The sequence below is a fragment of the Seriola aureovittata genome, chromosome 17 (assembly GCF_021018895.1).
Source record: "Seriola aureovittata isolate HTS-2021-v1 ecotype China chromosome 17, ASM2101889v1, whole genome shotgun sequence".
NCBI lineage: Eukaryota > Metazoa > Chordata > Actinopteri > Carangiformes > Carangidae > Seriola > Seriola aureovittata.
Genome location: NC_079380.1, coordinates 1406675 through 1433689, shown reverse-complemented (window position 1 = coordinate 1433689; position 27015 = coordinate 1406675). Strand labels below are relative to the sequence as shown.

At 39.6% G+C, this 27015-nt stretch overlaps 1 protein-coding gene across 15 annotated transcripts in view; it reads left to right on the top strand.

Moving 5' to 3' along the window:
- rbfox1 (RNA binding fox-1 homolog 1) overlaps window positions 1-18854 on the top strand; it is a 342107-nt gene extending 323253 nt beyond the window's left edge. For 6 of the 15 annotated variants that reach the window (XM_056400638.1, XM_056400637.1, XM_056400639.1 and 3 more), the window contains 3 exons: window positions 5931-6006; window positions 15063-15140; window positions 15756-18854. In XM_056400638.1, coding sequence (XP_056256613.1) covers window positions 5931-6006; window positions 15063-15140; window positions 15756-15803 — 202 coding nt within the window. In that variant the 3' untranslated portion in view covers window positions 15804-18854. Of the gene's footprint in view, window positions 1-5930; window positions 6007-12184; window positions 12259-14637; window positions 14744-15062 lie in introns of all 15 variants that reach the window. The other 9 variants (XR_008830032.1, XM_056400641.1, XR_008830031.1 and 6 more) reach the window with 8 other exon arrangements.
- Window positions 18855-27015: the final 8161 nt, after the last annotated feature.

Below are 27015 nucleotides of genomic sequence, written 5' to 3'. Positions count from 1 at the left end.
TTTCTCTCTTCTTTGAAAAAAATGGTTAATGTGAACTTAATGTACTTTTTTTTTTTTTTTTTTCATGCTAATCTCTATTGACAAAAACATGTAAATTGAGGCTCCAATGGTGGACGTCCTCCCTGACCAATCCACAACCTGACCACAGTATTAACATTAGCATTGGTCCAATCATAATTTTAAAATCTGAACATCCGTTCTCTACCACTGTATGTGAGTGTGATGAACTGGTGGTTTTCAACTCCTGTTTTTCCTCAAAAAAGTGGGCGGGGCCTTTATTTACCTGGACTACAGAGGGTAACAGCTCTTTATTTCTAACTCCCTCTGTTTGATACGTAGAATAGGTCAGAGCAGTATTTTGGTACGAAGCCTTGTTTTGATCAGCTGTCGTTTGCCCTGTTGAATTTACTGCATTGCATGTTAATACAAACTCAACACTTCCTGTAATTGTTTCAAAGTAAAAAACCCTCTTGCATTTCAGTGGGAAGAAACCCACAATAAGAGACAATAAGAGTATTGTCTCGTTTGTTGGTGTTTCTTTTGTTAACATGCTTTTCACAATTTGCACCCATACACAGTTCAGCCATGTACCAGGTCTGTAACTGGTCTAGTTAAATCAGAAGGTGTTGTTTTATTTATTTATTTTTGTTGAACATTAGAAAGTAGAGCTACAGAGAAATTATTGTAAAATAACAAGACACTGTGAGATGATTTTCCTCCTATCTTCTGTTTTTTTTAGCCACCAGCCACCGCTGATTTTAACGTATTATAACTTATAAACTATGTACCACATTATCAAAGATTTATGCACAGTTGATTATTGTGTGGTAGTGATCATTTGGGAACTTGAATGCTGCCTGACCTTTATACAGGTGCTGAGTTAAATGCAGTGGGCGAACAGGTGAATGGGCTTCTTTGAGCTTTAAAGAGCAATTCAGCTTAATCCTGTTTGCTGACCTCCAGTGGTTTGACTTCTAACTGTGCTGCGGTGATAGAACTGTACTCCAGAGTGTGTCAGTTCACCGTGACATCACTGTCAGGTGTGGTTACAGGTGATCACACCGGTGCCACGTTTGATCAGAGATGAAGCCATGTTTTTCATTCAGCAGTTGGACATTAAAAAAACATCTGAGCAATGGTAACATTGCTTTGTGCCTATCGGATGTGTAAATGAGCAAATGTTTGCTAACATTACAATTCATCAGAAATTGCGTTTTCACCTTGTTCTGCTGCCTCCAAACAGTCAAATAATGGAGCTTTAAACCGTGAGCAAAGGCTTAAAGGAGCAACTGTCTGGATGTTTCACCTTGATCTGGTGCACCTTTGAGTTTTTTGCTTGTGTACCTGTGCAGCCTTGAAGGGCCCATCTGTGCAGGGGCCACGCTGGCACCATGTGGGTCATGTTTGTGGCATGAGGGTCACAGAGGGGACGCACCAACAGCTGCTTTCATGAAGCCTGACCAGACCCGGCCTGACTCGTGCCGACATGCTCATGCAAGCACATTATGAGAGTTCACAAATTACTACACACATGCTGCACATGAACGAGCACAGACCTCTTGGCCCTTTACCAGAGCAGGAACTTTTCCAGAATTAGGAACTATCTGCATATCTACATTTGTTATAAGCCCATTTATTATGTCCGTCTTGATTTAATTTGCTTATAAAAGGAAACAGACGTCTTAACACCTCTTTGGATAGAGCAGAGATGGAGATATGCTTTTCTCTAGATTATCTTTTCATCTGAATACTTTAAAATACTTTAAAATACCACAAAATACATTCATTCCTCCATTGTGTTGAACATTCCAGCGTTCGGTCACTTCTTCATTTCAAAGTGAGGTTTGGTACCATTATGTCTGGACCTGGATGTTACCACAGATTGTCCGTACTCTTGTTTGATTAAGAACCAGCTCCAGCACATTAACCACAAACGGATCATGTAAAATATATATTGTTTAAATTTTTTTAGAATTCTATTTACATTTAATTAAAAAAAGATGAAACATATAAATATGAAAAAAGGAAAAATATATAATTTAAGTGATGACTTCTTCAGACAAACATTTCAGAATAGATAGTAACTGCTGACATGGACTTCTTGTTCAAGATCAATTAGACACAAATTAAATGTGGGACTTGATATAAGAAATTTTGCCTTATGAATATGAAATGTCCCTAGTAAAATCAGGAGGTTAACAATAATGCATAAATTTTTATCCTTACATTAAAGTAAGTGAAAATATGTTTATCTTCAATGTTAATCACGTGTTGTTTTGCATAATACCTAACTTTCAAAGTCTTACAAAAAGTCCATTTAGTTAATTATGAACATTTGTTATTCAAAAATCTTGAAATGTTACATTTTTGTTGGATAACTTTTTTTGTAATACTTTCAGATTTATTTCTGGAACCCTTCCCGAAATATTCTTAATGCCAAATTATTTTCCTTGTGTTGTAGAAACTTTCTAATATGGTGCGTTGGTGCATTTGATCATGTAAAATAACATGTGTCTAGCACTACAGTGGTGACATCAGTAGGTGAAGTCTGACTCCCAACTATTAATCTAAATCTATGTTGTGGGTATGTACGGCATGACTCCCATTAACTGTACGTAACGGCAAGAACATCAAAGCGGCTGGAAATCATTCATTTTCTATGTGAGCCAGTTTCTCTTGGCAAAAATGTTCAGGCAACTTTAGTGTAACGAGCTATGATGCAGTTCAGCGATATTTCTAGAGAACACTAGAGAACCCATCCGTGTAAACTTGAAATAAAACTTATAGGTGTCTGACACTGTAGTTGTTCCAGGTGAGTTGGTGAAGTGTAGTCGCTAATATATCCTGTGAAAACAGGAGGGAAATGCATGCTAACTAACACCATAGCATGCAAAAGAGCATTTTGTCAAACCTGCTAGCTGTCAGCCTGAACTATTTTTATTTTCACTCTGGCCACTTTCTGTCTGAGCGTACAGTAACAAAGAAAGCCTCCTCACCTAGAAACCTCTCCCCCAGCTAAGATAAAGTACAGCGGCCTGCCCACAACCAAACCACCAGCCATGAGCCAAAGGGCAATTGCCTAAAGGTTAGTGAAGGAAGGGGCTGGATAATGTTAGAATACCTGGCAGGTAGAGCAGCATACCTGTTTTCTTCTGGCACTCTTAAACGTGGCGCTTGATCTCTTGTTGTATTGACATTTTTTTGCCGAGGGATCAAGAGATGGATGAGGATGAGAGACAAGGCTGAATCTGCACAACTCTTCTGTACTGTAATGAAAGTTTTATTGTGTTTAAGCTTCAATGCCCCTGCCAAAATCTGCCCCACTACAGACTCACAATAAAACGCTTTAATCGAGCACATTTTTAACCGTGATGGGATGCGTGGCTCCAGGGATGACAATGTCTGTTGTTTAGTCCACCACTTAAGTACAACTGACATACTGTATCTCAGCAGCATTAAATAACACATTAAATCCGGTTACTACATTCATGGTGCTCAGAAGCTGAACCCTAATGATTTTTCATCCAGTGCCATCGTGCTTAATTTAAGTCGTTCATGTTCCCCTGCTAGCACTGACATTGTGAGCGCATTAGCATGCTGATGTTAGCATTTAGCTTAAAGCACCACAAGTGCAACAGAACTGCTAGAGACTCATTTCCATCTTCTCATCTTTCTCTCACGAAGGTGACGCTTGAAACGCTTGCAAATCGGTAGAGGAACATGCAGTTGAAGGTGATCTGACTGCAGCACTTCAAATGGTTGAAAGACAATATCACAGCTGCCAAACATTTTTATGTATAAATATCTTTTTTTTTCCCCCTAAATATTCACTCTGTCCTGAAACCTTGTGCGTTTCACTGAGCGTTTGTAGAGCTGCTGAAAATGTTTCCCTGTTTATCTTTTCACCTCAGGGTCACTTTAAAAATGCATTTGACTCAAATTGCATTTAAATTTGTGTTGCAGTTGCAGCTTAACACACACTCTCACTTATGCACTGTCACTCACACACACACACACACACACACACACACACACACACACTCATACACACACACTGATCATGGGTTAGGGCTCTGCACTGTGAGATAAGATAGGTCAAACGCCGTGCTGGGTTGAGAGTGGGTGTTGGGGGGGGCTGTGTGGTGAATAGCAATGTCCAAAACTAATTGGGATTAACTTCTAATCGCTTCAACCACTGGGCTGCTATGCCGCTCAATTATGGGCAAAGGCTCCGGCCCCCTGATTGGCCCTTATCGTAACTGGGCTAGGACAAGGAGGGGAGAAAGGGGAAGAGGGGGGAGGCATGGCTGCTCACAAATAATAATCACTGCTGCTGTCTGTTTCCTTCTATATATAGCTCTCATTGATTCTTTGATTGTCTGTATATTTAGTCTATTTTCAAGAAGCTTTGTGATTTTCATTTCTTTCACTGAAAGAAATAAAAACTCTCCTTTCTGAGCTCATACCTCTGCTGCTGAGACTTTTTAATCACAACCTTTGATATTGTTAAAGTAAATAGGTCTGTACACAGGAGGTGGACAAATAAAATGGTCCACTCAACAATCTGATCCACACACATCTCCATAACTATACTAGAGCTGACGGTGGATAATAATGTTCCTTTGAGGATGATTTCTAATTATTTGAATTATTATTAAATTATTATTGAAATCATTATTATTGTTCACAATTGACTCATGACATTTAGTGAATACCTTCATGTTCCCCAGAGGATGAACCATTCACACTTTTGAGACCCACTTTCTAACATTTAAATGCTGTGAGCATTAAATCTCCCCAGAGAATGACCTCTGTTTGTCAGGAAGAGTCATTTCAGGACAGAAAAACAAACACTGGCCCTTTAGAGTTCAATGATTTATTACTAGAGTGGTTGTCTGCCTCCTCATTATAAAGAATTAATTTTTCAAAAGTGTCCAAACACAATTAATATGAGAGGCAGATGACACTGTTACTGTTAAAAAGTAACTTCACCCTGCTCTCCAGAGGCAGATAAAACACTGTGTCAGTGGGTTGAAGGATGTAGGTCTGTTGAAGCTCACAGCTGGGTGAGGTCAGGTGTGGTCTGTTGTACTGTGTAGTGTGATACTATGGTGGTACAGCACATCACTGCTCCACAGGACAAGTCAGATTATCAGCCTGGGTGAGTTCATCTCTAATGACCGTTAATGACCTTTCCTCAACCTCGAGACTTTTAATTCTTAGTCTGCTAGTGGCTCTAAGATACAGAACCCCATTACCAGCTGTAAAACAAGACTAACCTTAAACCTAACTAACCTTAACTTAGACGTGTTTGTGCCAAAACCTATCCATACCATAACTATTGAGGAGTCAGATCATAAAACAGTTTGTTTTTGAAATGAAGATTTACTGATAAAATGATGTTATATGAATGCAGCCCTGTGTAGGTTTTATATAACCAAAGTGCAACAGATTTGTTCTGTTAGAAAACATAATCTCTGGCTGGATCATGTTCAGAGGCAACGTATTTTTTGAATGAATGAACCGACACATTTATCAAAGCCAGCGGAGCATCCGGGAGGTGGCTGGGGAGGATTACAGGCTGTCACACCAGAGACCATGTTTACATCCAGAGCCTGCTCTGCGGTTAGCGAAAGATGGAGGTTTATGTTAAATGTAAATAAACATGACGTCGAACAATGAGCTGGAAGAGTCTAAAGACGTGGCGATAATTCTCACTGACATTATGAATTTAATTTGTATTGACTTTTTTGTCGCCAGGATAAAGATCAATACTAACACGTCTTTGTGCTTCTATATTGATAATGAATCCCGCTGTGTATCACAGGTCGTTGGTGAGTGAATGAAGGAGCAACTAGTGAGTAGTCGTGTGCAGTCTTCAGGACATAAACTGACTTAACCATCCTCTGTTGTCTCATGTGTTTCTACAGTTATGGACGAGTATATGCCGCCGACCCCTACAACCACACACTCACTCCAGCAGCCACATACAGCGTTGGTGCCATGGTAAGAGTGTCCTGCCTGCCACACACCTCTTCTCTGCACCCCTTCTCCTCTTCATGTCATCCATCATTCCACCTCTCATTTGCAAAATGTATAAAGTCTTTATTTATATTTATATTAAAACAGTAAAAAGCACAGTAAAGGCAGGGCTATCAAACGCCACGGTAACCAGCATTAGAAGTAAATGAACATCTTACCTTGATGCAGTCAGACTATCAATGAAGACCTCAACAAACTAACATTCAAGTGGAACGAACTAACGAGACCTTGATAGCAGTCGATCATCACCCCAGTTGGGGACTCTGTCCAGTTCCTAACAGTGTCCTTTAGGATGAGCCCAGACACTCTGTGAAGGACAATCATTACGATTGTTTTGTGTCAGTGACCTTGTTGTCTTGGTAACTTCACAAAGCTCATGACCGTAGGTAAGGTTTGGATCGACCCTCTCCTCCTCACCACCACAGTGTGGTACATCGCATAAACTCCTTAACATGTATCTGTGCCGCAGGTTGTGGTCTGATGAAGCCATCAGAACAACAGTATCTGCTACAACCCTGGCTGAGCCCAGTACAGCCGGAGAACATGCTCCTTTTGTATATATATATAAGGCCCTGACACCCCATATACCCCACAACAGCACCCACCCTACAGCTACAATCTACAAGCGAACTCCAAGTATCCTCGCAGGTTAAGAGCTGGTCCACTGTTCCACAACCAGGATGGAGTCCAGATTGCTCCCACTGAAAATGAAACCCAACAACAGGCCAGAACTGCTTTTCATGGGCTTTAACTAGAGAAGTGTGATGTCCTGATAACTGGACCACACTGTACTACTTCTGACTGAGCTCTTTGACAACCTCCCGGCCCACTGGCTTGTGCCCAACAGGCCCATTTGGTTAATCTATCCTTTAGGGTGGGGATAGCATTTTATGAAATCTAAATCCAGTTCTGTTTGTTTATTAAATCAGAATCCTTTCAAATCCCTTTTACATTTGCAAGTATCAAGTCATATATAAGCCTGAGTGATTCACAACCTGAAATAAGGTCTGCAGCATAAAGATGTGGAATGTCTATTATATATATATATATATATGATAAATTACCATTATATATAGAGAGATCAATCTCCTCTTTGCAGTAACAAATGTTATCTAAAAAAGGAACAGTTAACTAAACAACAATGGCTACACCTTCACCTCCTGCACACACCTAAACAAGGACCTTTGAGGTAAATCAGTTGCTACAGTGAGAAATTTGAGCAGCATTAAAACACTGATCACCTCTTTACGGCAGCAGAATCACCACAATACATGTTTGAACAAATATTTAACTAGTTGCCATTACCTGTGTGCTCTGCATTCATTTAAAGACACATTCACATATGTAAGGTAAAAAACTAGTGGCATAGTGAAGCATCACATTTACTTTTTGCTGCATTGCTTTTGAGAGACACTTCATTGATACTCTTTTGGCAGTGAGGACCAAAGATACATTCTCTGTGTGGATCTCATGACTAGGGACGGGTAACGTTAAGATGTTAACAGTACGACCTCTTTTATTGATACTGCTTATCAATCTGGTACTTTCACAGTACTCTTATCGATATAGAACTTAAACAGTACTCTTATCCATCCGGTACTTCAATGTTACTCTTATCAATCCGTTACTTTAACGGTCCTCTTATCGGTACTGTTTTGTACGAATTTGTATTGTTTTGAACAAATCACTACTATAGGTGGAAATTGTAATGATGGAAATGTAAAAAACGACAGGACTTCTTTGACAGTATCTTTATTGTGCAGTAGTCCCCACCCACACACCCACAACAACAAAAACAAAAAAACAGGAACAAAGTAAATCCAATGTCTTCATTTCTCCAGTACTGAGAGAACTGATAACGTCTTATCCATACTATGGTCATTAAATATGTTGTTTACTACAGGGTTTTGGTACCCATCCCTAGTCGCGACTGATATCAAGTCTGCCTTAATACATTGCTTACATGCCACATACACACTGAAACTGTTTTTGGTTTTTGCAGTCGTTCCTTCATGCTGGAGGTGGAGTAATCCTCTTCAGTATAAACAACGGAGAACAACATATACAGTGCAATAATGCATTCAGCTGAAGCTCATATGATCCTACAGCAGTCTGAGTTAGCCAAGTCAAGTGGTTTTTCTTCATCCTGGCAGTCGTTCGCAGGTTAATTGCGAATGTTGTGTCCTGACAACAGATCTACTGTAAATACAGGGATCAATCATAAGACAATGAGCCCCTGGTTACAGATGCATTATAAGCCCCCCTCGTGGCAAAATAAACATGGTCCTTTTAGCAGTATTTAGAAGTTCAACCATAACTCTGGTTTAAAACTGCACCCAAACACTGTGCTGGCTCAGTCATCCACACTGACGCTCCACATATACTAGGTGAGACTCTTTACAACATCCAAGCAGTTAAAGCAGAGATATTTCATCGTCAAAAACAGCAAAATACATAATAGAATAGAAGCTATTTAAATTTTCTTTACTGCCTGTAAGGCAAAATAAATTAACAAATAGACCAAAGTAACATTAAAGAAAAAACATGACCTGGACATGGTCATAACATGATCTTGGCACCAGCAGGGGGCACCACAGTAAATGGTTAGGGGTCGGGTGTGGGTCAGCGACAGGATACAAGGTGAGTAAGTGGAAGGAGGCTTAGAAATTAGCAGTTGTATCCTGTGTTGGTATGGCCTGTTATGGCAGTATTTTGGAGCGAGCAGGGTCAGGGTTCACTCTAGGTCAGCCTTACTCAAAGAGTGGTCCTTGGTCCGCAAGCAACCTGGTGGTCCTTGAGTAAATCAGATAGAATATCATGTTTTTCTCAAATTTCTCCCTGTGTGAGAAATGTATGTGTGTTGTTTTCAATATTAAAGAAACTCACATGTAAATTCAAACATTATTAGGCCTGTATGAATTGGCTGTTTTACAGTGAAGTTGGACTTCAGTGTAACCAACTATTCTGTGACACTGTCTGCTCACGTTGCTATGACAGTTTACAGTTTGTTTTATGTTGTTCATATGTGTGTGATAATTCTGATGCTACATAAATAGCAACATCCGTTGCCGTGCAGGGTTTGCTAATAATCAAAACTCTATCCTGAGTTAAGGTGAACAGATAGCAGAGTGGTTAGGGCGCACACAATATATGCATATCCCCTGAGCAGCGTGGTTCTGGATCGTTTGCTGGCTGGTTGGATGTTGTGTAACATGTAATATCCCTACTCTCTATCCCAGCATTAGGTGGTCCATGAGTTTTATTTTAGTGGTTAAGTGGTCTTTCAGTTTGAGAAACACTACTCTAGGTGTAATCGGTAAAATAACATGATATGGAGCTGTTGACCTTCCAAAAGTAAACAGCCTCTTGACCTCTTGACCTCTTGGCCAGTGCCTGTAGTAAAAAATCAGCGAAATTAAACTGAATCCTTTGATATTATTCATCAAATCGAATCAGTTTCAGCTTTTATCATTTTTAACATGTGTACCCTTCTGTTAGCTGAGAGAGCAGAAATGCTCAAAGATGAGGTAAACATATGTAAAAGTTAAGTTCCCACAAGACAGAGGCTCAGGCGTCAGTCTGCTCTCAACTCGTTTCCAGTGTTTTTTCTACTTCCTGCAAGGTGATTGATTTGTTAATACAGTCATCTGCTCCAAGCTCAGCTCGTTCTCCCAGAACAGTCTACCTGAGCAGTATTATAGACACTTAATGTGCTCCGGGAGACAATTAACCCACGGTGCAGGTTCACTATTCAGTTGTTTGGCGACAGCAAAGTAACATTTTACCAGCAACGTTAGCTTTGGTGTTTCCTGACAGCAGACATTTCCATGACCATTAGCTCACACAGTAAGCAGGCAATAATATTTCCCAAACAGAGACGTCCTGTTGTTGCCATTTCCAATCAGTTATGTTCTGTTACTTAGTTTTAGTTACTCGTTGCTCTAGTACCCTCTGCAGGCTTCTTGCTGTTCGGCCAATCAGAAGAAAGTGGGCCTTTAAGGAGGCCTGAGCTAACATTGTTTCAGTCAGAGGCTGAACTGAGGGGCTGCATAACAGGCAGTTTGAGATAAATAAGGATTTTATCTGAACTTTGAATCCTGCATAGCTGCTCGAGTGGAGTCTTAGAATAATAAAACCAAGTACATGTCTGGACCACCTCTGGTCAAATCCTGATTTCATAACTGCAATGTCGTCTGACGTCACCGAACAAATAAATGAAAGACAAAGACTGAGCTGTGATTTCAGCTGGATTTACTGTAACGTGATCACTCAGAGAGAAAGTTAGAACAGACACAATTACTTACTTCTTATTTTTTTAAGCCTTTATTTTCTTCAACTCCAGAACCTAACAGACTTTTATTAGAGGCAGGTCTTTATGTCTAACTCCCTCTGTTTGATATGTAGAGTTGATCATAGTCGTTAATATGAAACCTCGTCACCGATGACTTCTCTCTCTCCCTCCCTTTAGTTGTTCCTCTGCCTCCTTTAGAAATAATGATACATGGAATGAAAGTAGTTTATTTGCTGTAATGGAGGCGAGGCTCAGTGTATTGGAAGCGCTCCTCCTCTTCCCTGCAGGTCCTGAGCAGCCAGGAAACCAGAGCAGCTTGGTAGACTGTGCTGACCAGTGGTGGAAATATCATCAGTCAGTCAGTCAGCCAAAACTATACAGCTGGAAATGGGAAGGTATAGGTCCCTTTAAGTTGATAAATTTAAAATGTTAATAGAGTGAACGTTTAGTAATTGGGAGGTTCCCTTGAAACTGATTTAATGTGAATAATGGAAACAAGATTTATAATCTGCTGTCATGTTTGTGGTCAGTAGTGGCTATAAATGAGCAGCTACTGACTTCATGTTTACTACTTTTTTGTGAATCCATGGGATACTGGGGACTAGATCTTAATTCTAGTTGCAACTATATCATCCTTATCATAGTATCTCTGCTATAGTTTAGAAAGGGAGCACTGTTCATGGAAATAAAAAAGGCTACCACTTCATTTGACTCACTCAGACTGCTGAAACCTTATATTGTGAATTTACAATTGAGTGACTTCACAGGCAGCATGGACCGAAGCAACTCTTCCAAGTGCATGTGTCAGTATTGTATTAAAATGGATTTGAACCAATCCAAACTGACCCTGTAAGGATTGTGCCAATAAAGCTCACAGTATTCACCTGAAGACTTAAAAAACAACTGAGTAATGACAAACTGTATCTTAATTAGGATCCATAATGACCATCACTGATTCTTAAAGCATTTTTAAAGACAGCTGTCTACGTATTAGGCTTGAACTGATATCTGATAATATCGTATATTGCAATATTTTGGCTGGATTGATTGAGATATTACATTTTGGCATCAGTCAGCTTTAAGGATGAAAGAACAGGAAACCGTGTGTTTGACAAAGGCAGAGGAGACTTGAACTGACCATGACAATGCAGCCTGTGTATCTATGTTTGAATAGCCTTTTCCTAATGTCATTTTATTTTTAACATTAGTCTATTGGTTCATGCACTAAAAAAAATTGCATTTCTAACAATACATTAATTTCCTCTGACTGGACTCCACAATCTCCACACACTGTCTCTCCTCTGCACTGCCCCTCCCCCACCCCAATCTCTTCTTCAGTTGCTGTGCATGCTTTTCTGCAGCGTTGACATCTCCTCACTTAAACTTAATTGAATTTGTCTGTGCTGCTAACGGCAGTCCAAATGCCACATTAATCCCGCCTGTAAAAGGTGATGAATGTCTCCATGCCTTGGCAGCCCAGTCCATGTTAGTTATTATATTTCTAATTTGGTGGATACCACCTCACCCTGCACTCCCTGGTAATGAAATAATTAGTCATTTTGATAATTAAATCCCTCGTGGTGCCACAGCCGCAGGGAGGAGGCGAGGGAATAAAGTAGTGGATAAGGAAACGGGGCGGACTGGAGGGAAACTTCCTGGTTAATCACAAACAATGAAGAGAAATCCAGGCTCAGCTGCTGTGTGATTAATCCACAAACTGTCTGCAGATCACTCATATCAGATAAGGTCAAGGTGCCACGCCCATCTATTGGTTTCATTCTGTTTTTTGAATCTTACCTTTGTCCGACCAGTCACTTAAAGGTCCTATACGTTTTACATCTCCTCCCTCAGGCTTCTCTCTGGAGCTCTAGTAACAACAGGTCGGGCTGACTGTTTTCTGAGCGATGTAAAATAGCAGATTTCAGGTAAACACTCAGAGAAACCAAATACCTGCAAGGTTGGATGGTGGGTCCAGGTGGGCGGGGCTTGGGGCATGGCTGAGGGCGATAACTGCTTTGTTGTGACATCACAAAGTTACAGAGGCCCTCACAGCTCATTTTAAGGCTTGTTTTAAATGCTGTGTGAAGTCTTGAGTAATGGCTTAAAAGTGTTTTGTGACGTCACTGTGACCTTTGGCCTTTAGGCACCAAAATCAAATCCGTTCGTCCTTTAGTCCAGGTGAATGTTTTTTGTCAAATTTGAAGATGTTCCGTCAAGGCGTTACTGAGATGTCGTGTCCACGAGAATGGGAAGGATGTACGGACAGACCACCCGAAAACAATACGCCTCCAAGTTCAAAATAGCGGATCTAGAGAAAAGACCCATAAACAGCTGTTTATGGGATCCATGGTACAGATCATGAGATCATGGATAAAATCGTATCAGGGAGAATAAAACATGTTTTCATTGTATCTTTGTTTTCTGTTCAGTCACATGAGACTGAATCAAATTCACTGTGTGTCAGGTAGAAATAGTTTGATGTGAAATATATTTTCCCCTCAAATGTACGGGCTAATAAATCAGAGGTGTTCTAATTATAACATGGATTAATAAATAATGAACTTACAAAGACAATATCAATAAATGTGAAAACAAATTTTGTGGGTGCTTGAAGTGAACTCCTTTATTCACTGTGGTTTCCAAACAGTTTATTCTCACGTCTTCACACTAAGATGCAAAGAAAAGACATAAGTGAGGGACATGTGGACACTGTTCCGGGATGTTTAACTAGTCTCACAAATAGCCACTAATAAGCCTCCCCTTCTAGTAACCATCAGTGTCCCACACCATCCTCCGACTTCATGCAGCTTTTAACTGCCCATGAATCTCACTTATAGATATCCAGACACCATCACTGCACATCTACTTCTACTAATCTTACAAACATCCAGTAAAATAACTGGTTACACAATCATTTTTTTCCACACGTCTTAGAGGTCAGTAGTTTCAGGTTACATCCCTGTCGTATAAAATATCAACCATTTGTGTGAAATTTCGTCATAATTATTGTGTGAAGTCTTGACTAATGGCTAGAAAGTGTTTGTGTGGGTCACACGGACTATGACCTTTGACATTTGACAACCAAAATCTAATCAGTTCATCTTTCAGTTCAAGTGAATGTTTGTGTCAAATTTGAAGAAGTTCCGTCAAGGCGTTACTGAGATAACATCCGTCTCTACGACACATGCTAACTGTGCTGGCAAAAGGCCTATCTATCTATCTATCTATCTATCTATCTATCTATCTATCTATCTATCTAACTATCTATCTATCTATCTATCTATCTATCTATCTATCTATCTATCTATCTATCTATCTATCTATCTATCTATCTATCCAGTTGCTCAAAATACCTTAAGATTTTTACTTAAGTATGACACTTAAAGTTTAATTTCTTCTTAGCTGAGGGCGTCAAAGGGTATTGCACAGAATGTTTCCTTAGTTAAGGAAAAAAGCCGAGGCATATGCAGCAGTGAAGAGATTTTACAGCTGTAAAATTCTACTATTTCCATGGAGACCGTTGATGTGCCTCCATTAGCACCCGTGATACCTGTTGTCCCTTTTGGGAACATTAAAGAAGTGCAGCGCTGTTTTATCCACCTGAGTGTGTGTCAAAAACATCTTGACACACACGGATGAAACTGTTCTCTCTCAAACATAGAAATTCTCCACACCGCCACAGGCAGGTCCTCCGACAAAAACTTTTATAGCATTGAAAAAATTTAGCATTGAAAAGTTTCTTAAGATGAGACTGACCAGATATGATGTCAATCTGATTAATTCTCTCGGAGGAGTTCATTAAAGTATGACGTTCTTAATTCACAAAAACGGCGCGAAAATTGAAGAGTAAATTCCAAATGGCTGACTTCCTGTTGGGTTAGGCTATGGGTGCAAGTGTTACATGTGCCTACTGAATTTCACAGATGTAGGTGAAACACAGGGTCAGGGCTACTTTGTTGAAACTTCCTAGGTTTTGCCACATCCATGTGTGAGACCCATAAACCATGTAAATGTTCACCAGGCTTGACGCATGCACAAAATTTGATGAGATTTTGCGCATGTTTAGGCGATATTCATTCAGGAACAATACAAAACGAAACAATTCCAGTAGGGTCCTCGCTGCTTGGGTCTTAAAATACACCTCCATCACCTCCACCCAGTGAGGTAGCATGATCCATCTAGAGGATTTAACCCCTCCCTGGTCCACATCCTGCTTCAGATCAAACCTTCTGACTTGATTTTATTTGATTCATCTCTTCCTCCTCTTTCTTCATGGTTGTATTGACTGGGTTTCTTTCACGTAGCAGTTGGCATGTTCCCCTGGCATGAAGCGTCTCGCTGTGCTTGCTGCATGACGGTTGCTGCGGTCATGGGTCTTTTCATCCCCCATGGGTTTGCACTGGAATGACGGTAACGTAATGTTGAACCTCTAGTAGTGGTTTGTGCTGGACTAAGGGGGGCTAACAAGGGTTTATGTGTGTGTGTGTGTGTGTGTGTGTGTGTGTGTGTATGTGTGTGTGTGTGTGTGTGTGTGTGTGTGTGTGTGTGTGTGTGTGTGTGTTTCCATGCCTTTGTCTATGTGTACTTTGGTATTTTTATGAATATGTGTGTGTGTTTTGGGATTTTCTCGTGGGTGTATCTGCCTGTGTGTGTGTGTGTGTGTGTGTGTGTGTGTGTGTGTGCGTGCGTGCGTGCGTGTTGTTTTTGTCCGTGCATGTGTGTGTTGCAGAACGCCTTCGCCCCGCTGACAGATGCCAAAACTCGGAGCCACGCCGACGATGTGGGGCTGGTGCTGTCCTCTCTGCAGGCTAGTATATACCGAGGAGGCTACAGTCGCTTCGCACCCTATTAGCAACACCTCCGACCTAAAGTCAACCTTCCAACAGGACAGAAAGAAAGTGTGTGTGCGCGCGAGTGTGTGAGTGAATGAGAGAGAGAGTTACCAGAGGAGAGACGTTACTGAGGCCCGGGTATTGCAATACATGCAGTTTGTGCATCATTTCAGCATCTCCTAAGAGAGAGGTACAAAAAAAAAAAAAAAGAATAAGAATAAAATGACAGCTGATATTTTTCATCTTATACCTCAGATATTTTGTGCTGTGTATTTTGATATTGTGGGTTTTTAATTTCTAAAGATTTAAACGTAGATGATCAGCTGTAGAGGTTTTTCCATGGTACTAATAGAGAGCTGCTAGAGTCACGATTAGGACACAGAGGAATATTTATCAGAGTCAAATTGTTAGGGCTTGTATAGAACTCCAACCCTGTAACATAAAGTCATAGTCACACTTTGGGGTTTTTATGTTTTCTAAGAGTGTTTAAGTGACTATGCCAGTCAAGTGTTGTTGTTTTACTTCTCCCAGCTTCCTTTGGCACTTCCTCTGTCAGTTTAGCAATGATAGATTTTTTTTTTTTTCTGTAGGTTTGGGAGGAAGCGAAGAAGACAAAAAGTTCCTCTCTGAACCTCTGAGGGTCGGCTGGAGTCAGAGCAGCTGAGAGCAGCAGTGATTGATTTTTTTTCTTGAAATCACGACTTCCTGTCTCGTTATCTTGAGAACAAACTCAGAATTAAAGTATTTTGCCGAACCAAGATAATAATAATCCGATGTAGTATCTGCATAGTCGTGATCATTTCTTGTTTTCTAGCCGGATTATGTGCAACAGGAGGATTTAATATAAATTATCATATAATCAAATCATCATTTTGACTTCATATTTCTTCATTTCAAACATTCGGCGTTGGTTTTTTTTTCACATGAGCTCGTTTATTCTGAAAATAATAATTTTAATTAATATTTGAATCAAGAATAATAATATTTGAAATAATATAATAATGAATAAATACAATAATATAATGAATAATAATTTTGAAATACATGTATTTTTTTTCATGTTTAAGCAGCTTGTTTTCTTATCACTGCACATTCATTACACTCAACACCAAAACATTAACAAGTGTCAGAGTGCCCCTTCTTATCTGATCTGACTCCCACGAACACTTACCACATTGGTTCCCAACCTGTGGGCCGGGGCCCTCTGGTGGTTCACGCAGGTGTTGCAAGAGGGCCGACAAATCATTTGCAAAAACTGTACATTTTTGGGTGAAAAGATGTAATTATAAAGGAAATAATAGGTTTAATAAAAATGATGATGATAATGATGATGATGATGATGATGATGATGATGATGGTGATGATGATGATGATGATGATGATGATGAGCCAAAACATGAAGTTCCTGCTTATTTGTGTAACCAGCTAAAGTAGAACTTCACAGGATGCTCCACGTCCCTCATTTTAAAGCTTCTGATATTTCCCCTCTAAAACAACACAAAACCTAAAATCACAACTTTATTCTCATTATATTATGACTTTATTCTTGAAATTTCACATTTTTTCGTCAGTGTGGCCCTAATACTTCGCCGTGCCCGTCACTGATAAACTAATGGTTAAATGAAAGGAAAAGAAAGTCCAGAGACAGATGGAGAATCAACATGTGAGCTCAGACAGCGTCCCCTGCTTCACTTCAGTCCTGAATGTTTGATCATAATCATTCAAATAAAAAGTGCTCTGAGAAGACATTATTTGACCTCTGTGTTCTTACGGGGTTGGATTTGGACCATGAGCTGGAAAAGGTTGGGAACATCCGTCACAGACATTTAACATAAGCAAAACGTCAGTGTGCCCCTTCTGATCTGATCCCACCACCACAAACACCTACAACATCTGTTTCTGTGGCTACATTGATTAGCCGGGCTAATGATAATAATACTAATAATAACAATCGCTCATAAATACAAGATAAACAAGATGAGGTCTCAAGTTTGGTGAATGTTGTCTTTGTTGTTATAACGACACAAACTGTGTCTCTAACGACTGTGTTTCTGCTCTTCCTTAAGTATTCTCAAGATAACGAGATAATGAAGTCATGATCTCTAAATAAAATAACAGCTGTTTCCAGTCAGAGCTGCTCTCAGTGTAGTTTAGTTTCTTTTTCAGGGAGAGACCGCTGTGAGTCAGGCTGTAGATTTATTGACTAAATAATGAGGTTGTATCTTACACCACTTAAAGCCAAAGGTTCCTGTGGACATATCTGGCGTGTTTCTGTGTATAAGATTCTACATAGGTATGAATTATGAGATAAGTTAAAAAAAAAAAAAAAAATTAAAAAAAAAAAAAAAAAAAGGATTGCCATGGCAACTAAACTGTTCAACCATTTAATTTCTTGGTTAGACGTGAAGAAAAATTAGGGCCAGGTGAAAACAAACAAACAAAAAAAAACACACGACAGGTAAACGTCAGGTTCTAGGGGGAAGGAGGTCAAACTTCACTGAATCACTGAATTCTGGCCAACCAGACGTAGATGTTTTTTATATAAACTTCCAGTATATTCATTGGTATAACTGATAATTTTTATATTACAGGAGAGATTTAAAAAATATATAAAGCAGTGGCCGAAGCCGCTGGGTCTATTTTATCATTTTGTTAATTTTGTTTTTGCCTTTGTTTTTGTTTTTTTTTTTGTTTATTTTTTTGTTTTTTCTTTCATAATCAAACTTTATGGGGGGTAAAGTATAATAATCCAACAATGTATTATATTTGAACTGTGCAGTGAAGATGTTCTCTTATATGAAATACACAATGGTATAATGTTTTAGATTTAGATGAGTAGATCAGTTGTTAGGGCGAGCTATCTCATTTTCTATCAAATCATATTCTGATTTTTATTAACTCTTTACAGATAATGTAATCACCGTGTAGATACTCTCATCTTTTATTATCATTGTTATTTTTTTATTTCTGGTCGGCTGTACCGTTTTGCACATTGTAATTTTCACGTAAACCTGACACATATCAGTGCTGTAGTTGTAATTTTTCAGTTCAGATTTTTGTTTCTTAATGTGACATCCTGTCTGTTATTTTCTAGAACTCAGACTTTACTCTTTGAAAAATTAACTGTTTGAATATTACAATACATAAATAAATATGGGAAATAACTGATTTGTGAACAGGCTTATCTCTGATGTAAATAGAAGTTAATGGAATAAATCTGTAGTGTATTTGAAAAGCGCTACACGGGCGACGGGAGCTCGGCTACGGCTGCACTGCAAGCCAGCCTACGGGCCGCTTCCCGCACCACATTCTGTTTACAACTATTCCCAATTAGTGGTGTCGTTACATATCTCTCCTTTTTTGTATTTATAATGAATTAGATAGGAACAACTCTCAGATGCATCACATTATTAAAAAAAAAAAAAAGGCAGCAGTAAGAGCCGCGGTGGCCCGTGTGGCTCGGCCGGTTCAAACCGTCGTCTGTGTGCTGTGTGTGAGGACTGGAGACTGGATGACTCACAGTCCTCACCATGCTGAATGTCTGACTCCGCAACTACTTTATCCAAGCTCTGCTTCCAGTAGGTGTTGTGGTTCAAAACAAGGCTTCCTACTTCCTACTCATTGTATGTGCATGTACTATGGTTCTTCCACTAATCAATAACCATCAATAAAGTTTTGTTTTCTCAAGATGTTCTAATCTCTTTCCTGTCGGATAAAGGATCCTCAAAGAAAGACGAGCACGCTCTTTGTGCTGTTCTATTTGATCATTTTGATTGGATGAGAGTCATTCCATGAGTGCTGATAATAGAGTATAACAGCACTGGGACTTTTAACGACATGTATCACTCCGCTTTATAAGTGTTCTATTTAATCAGCGTTACATTAACGGTCGCTATCTATCTTAGACTGTAACAAGCTTTGCAAAGATGATTATACTGCACACATCCAGAAATAACATTAGAATCACATGATGTCTGGTCGTCAGAAGAGGACGAAGGGAAGAAGTCTGGATACTTCAGCTCACACCTCCAGGTGCGCTCATATCACATCCTCAGGTCAGGGAAATGTTTATGTGTTGCTTAGCAACAGTCCAGTACCAGTCCAGTTGCAAAATAAACAAAAAAATCTGTTGTTGCTTAGATAACTAATATGGCGCTCGTAGAACTGTTGTATAAAAGCAAGATCACACTGGAGGTTACGATGTACTGAACATCAGCACGGCTGTGATCCGAGCGTAGGAACTAGGTTGAGCATTGACTACAACATTACTTCCTCTTGTGTCATATTGCATATTGCTCTATATTATTCTATATGCTTTAAAAGACCAATGTGTGAGTCCATCTCCAAGCACTTGACATCTGACATCCCTACCTTAGCTCAGCTTCACCTACTGGTCCCTACTGAAGACATAAATCTTTATAAAACTGCTCACAAATATATAAGAGTATATATCATTTCTTTGGGACTATTTCCAGCAATGGATTAATCCACATTTGGTGCTGTTCCAGGCGGCAGGACGGGGTGTGTGTGTGTGTGTGTGTGTGTGTGTGTGTGTGGGACTGAGTCAAAATAAACGAAATTCATGGTGATACTTGGGCCACATGCTTGTGTTTCTTCTGGCCCAGTATACGCCTGCTGCCACAGCCCAAGACTGGAACATTTCCAGCATGATTGTCAAATGTTACTTCCACATCTGGACCAATTCCGGCACACGGAGGTGGAATGATCTGGATGTGTGGACCAGATGTGGAAGTATACGGGCCAGACTCGGGCCGTGGGACCAGGGTTTATACTGGGCTGGAAGTTTCATTTTGCTATCATGTCACCCAGTGCAACAGAAAGGCTCAATGATGTTTGATTTTGCAGCTGGGAATGATGCAGCTCTACAACAGAGGAAGAAGACATAAGAAAACATTAATGGTTGGTTTATGGCTGCACATGAGATTTGTTAATGAATAAAATCACTTGTCATCAGACCTGTCCTTTAACTTTGCTGCTGATTTGAGGACAGTTCAGTTTAAGTTCTGTCTGATGCATCTGTATCTCTACATTCAAATTAAGGGTGCGGAGGTTCAGGTGCTGGTGACATCGGTAAGACGTCATCTAACCTGTCTCACACCAGCAGGCGCTGTACATACAGGGCCGTTGTGAACTTTACATTGTAGAGGTTGAACATATGTCAGGTTAAAGTCTCCTCAGCGTGTCCGTGTGTTTGGACTCTAACGAGGTTAAAACTCCAGGAACACCTGCGGCAAACAGAATAACTTTTTTAGACTGACATGTCTCTGCTTGGGGTCTTCATCAGGGTCATCATCACAAAAGACATCACAAGTAACATTTAAATAAGGTAAGTATGAAACAGGAAAAAACAAATTCATACCTGCCAATGGGGCTTCTTCAAAGACGGTCATGTGGCATCAGGCCAATCGTTGTCTAAGGCTGCAACATCATCGTTTCATCACTGATTTAGTTTTGGTTTTAGTTTATGCTCCACATCAAACTGTTTGAATCATTTTAGTTGTGGTGGATGTTTCCATGTCCCTGCAGATTAGATTTGAGCTTTTTGAAATGTGTTTTATGAATAAATGTATCTCCATGTAGCTGTGGAGCTAAAGCTTCGTCGACCTGCAGCGGTGTCAGACAGAAGGAGCCATTATTCATCGTCTCAACTGGCTGCTGGTAAAGTACTTTTGGGATGGTGTGAAATATGAATGTCATCCCTGCTTTCTAATTGAAGCAAAGAGAAGAAGTGCTCTCCAACTTAATTTGATTAGTGTAATTAGAAAAAATGTAGCCAGGGGGCTCGGCAGAAAGATAAGCAATATAAATGTTTAAATTTGATGAAGGGTTCACATTACAGAAGGTAATTATGTCTCGCTAGCGAAAGAACAGGTGATCAATAATTAATGTACAGCAGGTCACATGTGGTGATAGATAGATAATTATTATAATTCAACTGTTTATTAATTCTGCAGTTCAGGAGAAAAACGTTGGAAGACAGTTCTTCTTCTGGCGCTCAGCATTTATAATTCGCTCATACATGTACCCGACACAGTACAGTATATAATGAGACTGTGTGTGTGTGTGTGTGTGTGTGTGTGTGTGCACGCGTGTGCAAAGCCTTGTATTATTATTACACTGCAGCACAACTTAATCTTTCTGATCACATTCTTAGTATGAATAAGGAAATAGAAAATACAACACAAAGTTAGATATAACTGGAGGGATGAAACATATGCAAAGTATAGTTCATCAAGTATGCCAACATGTCTGGAGTTCCATCCACAAGCAACAAAGAAAAATTCCAGAACGAAGGAAAATCCCTAAATCATAATAATAAAAGAGATAATAAGAACATCTAGAGCTAGACTCACCTCCTCTTCCACAAACTATCAACCATTTGTGTGAAATCGGGTCGGACTGACCTTGACCTTTGATCTTTGACCGCCAAAACCTTATCAGTTCATCCTTGAGTCCAAGTGAACGTTTTTACCAAATATAAAGGATTTTCCTTGATTCCTTTCCTTCTTGCTCACCATATGCATGCTTCCTTTCATCAGATGCTCAATCAAATCCCACTCACATGCAGACAACACACAGTCGTACAGTTAAACAATGAACTGAACTTGGGACGTCAGAGACTAGATGTTTGTACCTTGAAACACCAGGAATCTTAGAAACACTCAGTACATCAGCATTTCATTTGTTCAGCACTGTGCAACCCTGCACAGCACAAGTGGTACAGACACAACAATGGATGGATGGAACTTCAACCAAACCAGTCACTGTTAGTTTTTCTAACCGATGTAAGTCTCAGCGACATGAACACACCAACTTATGTTACAGATTGTGAAGTATGTTTTAATGAGATGTTTTGGTTTTGTGAAATACTGAGAACGTTTTATATAGAACTAGAAGAAGTATTTTTTATTTATTATCCAGACCTCACTTTCAAATCCGTCTCTGTCTGAAAAAAAACAGGTCAGCAGTTGTGATATTCAGTGTTGTGTCACCACCCAGTGGTCAAACTTGGTCATTACAATCACTGTTCCTTAAACTACAGTGGCAAGAAAAAGTATGTGAACCTTTTGGAATGTCATAGTTTTCTTAATGAATTTGTCATAAAATCTGTTGTGATCTTCATATAAGTCAAGGGTATTGACAAATGTGTCTAAAATAATACAAGAAAAAATCTGATCTTTCATGTCTTTATTGAACACTCTCATTCAACATTCAAAATGGCAGTGGAAAAAGTAAGTGAACCCTTAGAATTTATAACTGGTCGACCCCCCCTTAGCAGCAATAACCTCAACCAGGCGCTTCCTGTAGCTCTGGATCACAACTGCACATCGTTGAGGAGGAATTTTTGCCCATTCTTCCTGGCAGAACTGCTTAAGCTCTGCCGTATTCTTTGGACGTCTCATGTGTATGACTCTCTTCAAGTCAATCCATAACATTTCTATTGGGTTGAGATCTGGGCTCTGACTTGGCCACTCCAAAAGATCGATTTTGTTTTTCTGGAACCAGACTGTTGTGGACTTGCTCCGGTGTTTTGGGTCGTTGTCCTGTTGCATCACCCACTTTCTAGAGAGTTTCAGCTGATGTAAAGACATTCTCAGATTATCCTGAAGAATTCTCTGATAAACTTGGGAATTCATCTTCCCCTCAATGATTGCAGGCTGACCAGGCCCTGATGCAGCAGAGCAGGCCCAAATCATGAAGTTTCCTCCACCATACTTTATGGTTGGGATGATGTTTTCATGACGATATGCCGTGCCCTTTCTACGCCAGATGTAGTGCTGGGTGTTTTTTTCCAAATAGTTCAATCTTAGTTTCATCAGTCCACAAAACATTTTGCCAATACCGCTGTGGAGTGTCAATGTGCTCTTTTGCAAACTTCAGGCGTTCAGCAATGTTCTTTTTATCAAGCAGTGGCTTCCTTCGTGGTGTCCTACTGTAGATACCCTGCTTGTTCAATGTTTTACGTGTTGTAGACTCATGAACAGAGATGTTAGCCAGTTCCAATGATGCCTTCAAATCTCTGGCTGTCATTCAGGGTTGTTTCTTTACTTCATTGATGAGTCTTCGTTGTGCTCTTGATGTCACTTTGACTGGGCGTCCACTTCTTGGTAAAGTAGCAACAGTCCCGAAGTGTCTCCATTTGTAGATTGTTTGTCTAACTGTAGACTGGTGAATTTCTAAAGTCTTTGAAATCACTTTGTAACCCTTGCCAGCTTTATGTAAATCAACAATTCTTGATCGTAGATCCTCTGAAAGCTCTTTTTGGCGAGGCATGGCTCACATAAACGTGTTCTTCTTTTGCAGAACAAAGGGGTTGAGGGGTTTTTATCAGTCAAAGTAGCTTTAGTCTACACCCCCAAACTCATTGTCTTAACGAGACTCCAGGTATGCTAAAACCTGACACCAATTAACTTTTTTGAGGGCATTAATTCAAGGGTTCACTTACTTTTTCCACAAGCACTATGAGGATTTTTTGGTTATTCTCAATAAAGACATGAAAGATCAATTTTTTTTGTGGTATTATTTAAGACACATTATATTTGTCAATACCCTTGACTTAAATGAATATCAGATCACATTTTATGACAAATTTACTCAGAAAACCATGAAATTCTAAAAGGTTCACATACTTTTTCTTGCCACTGTATGTGTCAGGTGTATTTAACACCTTGATTTTAGGGTTTTTTTTCAGTAAACTGTTGTTTAGAGGCCGATGTGAAGTCAGTTTACAGACCATCATACACATGTACACACTGCATCACAGCTTATTCTTGGCCCCGGTTAGTGTCTGTGCAGAATCTTGTCTTTAGTTGGTTCTTGTGGACGTAGAACTACGTCTCATGTGAGGTTGTTTGACTTGGCAAATGTCACACTGAAACTTCACATGTTGAAGTTAAATGTATAAACTAACTCACTTCAACAGCCAGGACCAGAGCAGGTAAACAGCTTTCTACATATTCTCTCCACAGATGAAAGTCAAAACTCTCCCTAAGTTGATCTGGATGTAAAAAGGTACAGACCCGACTAGGGATCACTGTGAAACCACACAATCAGAGTGTTGATATTTTGAGTGTGGCGCTTAAATCATGGAGTGTTCAAAGTGAAGAGTTAGTCTTTTAGGTCGCATGGATGTACTTAAATAACTTCACTGGAAATGCCGTGACCATTAGTTTCAGCTATTTCAAGTACACATTAAAAAAATCATTGGAAATCATCCTCTGGGAATAATAAATATTCATTTCATTTCATGGATAAGTGCCTAAAAAACCACTTGAACTAGAAGATACCTTGCGATGAACCAAAGGTTTTGACATGATCGCGGCACCAGAAGATGAGTCAGTATCAGATGGTGTCATGGTTCTCTTGTGATCTTGAGTACCCACAGAAAACTTTTGTAGTGATATTACCCTGAAGAGCTGGACAAACCAACATGTACTAACAAACTTCCCTGGTGAAAAAAGCACTAAAAACATGTAAGCAGCATCAACAGTGCAAGAAAAATCTACAGTATATCTGGACATGGTTTGCCCTGACTGACACATTATGTTTGAACATTTTTGGTCTTTGTTGGACTCTTGGTTTGGACTTTTGATTAATTTCCTGTTTCATTGATTAATTATTATTAATTAAAAATCACTTCCCCTTTGTGTCTCATGTTAGTTTACTTCCTGTCTTTGTCTTGTTTGTCTTTGTCTGTTGTCAACCTGTTCAAATCCCAATGGAACTGGTTCAGTTTGGATTCTTGCAGTTCCTGGTGTCTTTTGCTCCCATCTTCCCAGTGTTTTTGGCTTTTCTGTTTTGCTTCTTACCTCTTGTAAGTAACTTTTTGCTATAAAACCAAATTTTTTCCCCTACTCCCTTTTTTTGTCTGCATTTGAGTTCAGTTATTCCTGCAAATCATTCAATCTGCTATTTTCGAGGATAACCTTTCTCATCAGTTTACAACACAATGACAAAATGTATTTGTAGAAATTTTTCCAAAAAATCTTTCTTTCATACCCTTTTCTGTGGCTCTCCAAGTTGTGTTCAGGTGCTTCTTGTTTGTTTTAGTTATCCTCAAGGTGGGTCTCAAACTTGATCTGAGTTGACCTGTGGTGAATTAAATTGATTAGACATAGTTTAAAAAGACAGACACCACAGTTTACACTGCTGTCAGGACAACAACCAAAGTCCATGAAGTCCAAGGAAACCTTGTGGCTCGGCATAGATCAGGGCAAAGGTATAAAATCATACTATTTGCACCCAGTCTATGTGGCTATTAACACCTTAAGCTCTGTTGTATAACCTCCAGGAGTTACATGGGAGAAGTTCTGGTGGTAAGACTTTAGTGGTCTGGTGCCAAACCTCACCAAACTGCAACTGGAAACTGAATATCATTTAGAAAAACAAACATGAAGACATAAAATATCAACTTTTGATTTCACACTCCAGTTTCCAGTGGGAAATTCCTGTGCTTGACCCATTCAACAACCATATGTATTATCATTTCTATTGATTCTTGAAAGTGGCATTGCACGTATTAAATGGTGCATTGCAAATCTCCTGTACACTGTTTTTAATGGTTGAAAAAACAAAGGTGCTTTGGGAGCCATTGGCTGTTCCATACAGGTGTAAATAGTTAAATGGCTGCTGTGTGACTATTTTCACCCAGGTGCAATCAGACACTGAATCATTTCTAAAGCTCTGAGTGTTCCCAGGACAACAGTGGCCTCAGTAATTGTGTTCAGCTTTCAGCTCCACAGTGACCTGAAGCAAACAGCCAAGACAACAGTGGAGTCGCATTGGTCCAGCTCAAGCCAAGACTGCAACTCCATAGACCATCTGTGGAAAGACCTGAAGGTGACAGTTCAGACACTTCCTGTCCAGTCTGAAAGAGCCTGAGAGGATTTGACAGGAACAATGAGATAAACTGTCCAAATCCAGTTGTTGAGAACTTGTACAGACCTCCCCAGGAAGTCTCAAAGCTATAACTTCTGCTCACCTGAGTATAGATCGATGGGCTGAAATGGCATTCGCAACTAAACTATCAGATCCCTTCATTTTTTGCGCAACAAAGTCTTCAAAAGATCTGAATAGGGACAATGGTTGAAGTGACGATTACAGTGTCTGTATACTCCAACGATTTGCCATAGTAATGTACGTCAAAGATCGATAAACAACATTTAACTCTAATAACGGGTATTTCAAGAAAACCGAGGTCGCACTGAATATTGCTACAATATGTCTCTTAAAATGACCTGAGAGCTCTTGATATTTGCTTTAGAGAAAATGTTATATCAAATGAGGAGTTTGTATGAATCCGTCTGTTTCTTCAGCACCACGGACAGCGTCATGGTTTCATCAACACACAGTATCTTTAACAAATATACTCATAAGCCGTAAAACTACTAATGGTATAATTGAATATAAATGAAATGACAGTGTCAAATATGACTAAATGTATAATTACTGGCTCTCTTTAACACCACAAGGCAAACTAGTCTTTCTCCTGAAGTAGACAGTTGAGCTGCAACGGTAGGAAGTTTTGACATAGAATCGTCGTCATCACATCCCAATGTAGCTGTCCCTTCAATCGTCACCGCTTAAAGTCTCTCAGACTTTCTGAAGCCACTGTATGTTCATTTTGGTCAAGAGTTTTTTTCAGTGTGTAAACGTCCAGTTCCAGTGCAAGAAGTATTATGTCCTTAATGTAGAGTGGGTTATAGCAGCACTAGTTAAGTTGCCATGATCACAATCTACCCCCAAACCTCATCCAAACTATGGTTGCCGTGCAAAGATATTGTAGAAAAATCTTTTTAAAAACATGAGCAATGACCATTAAAGAAATTT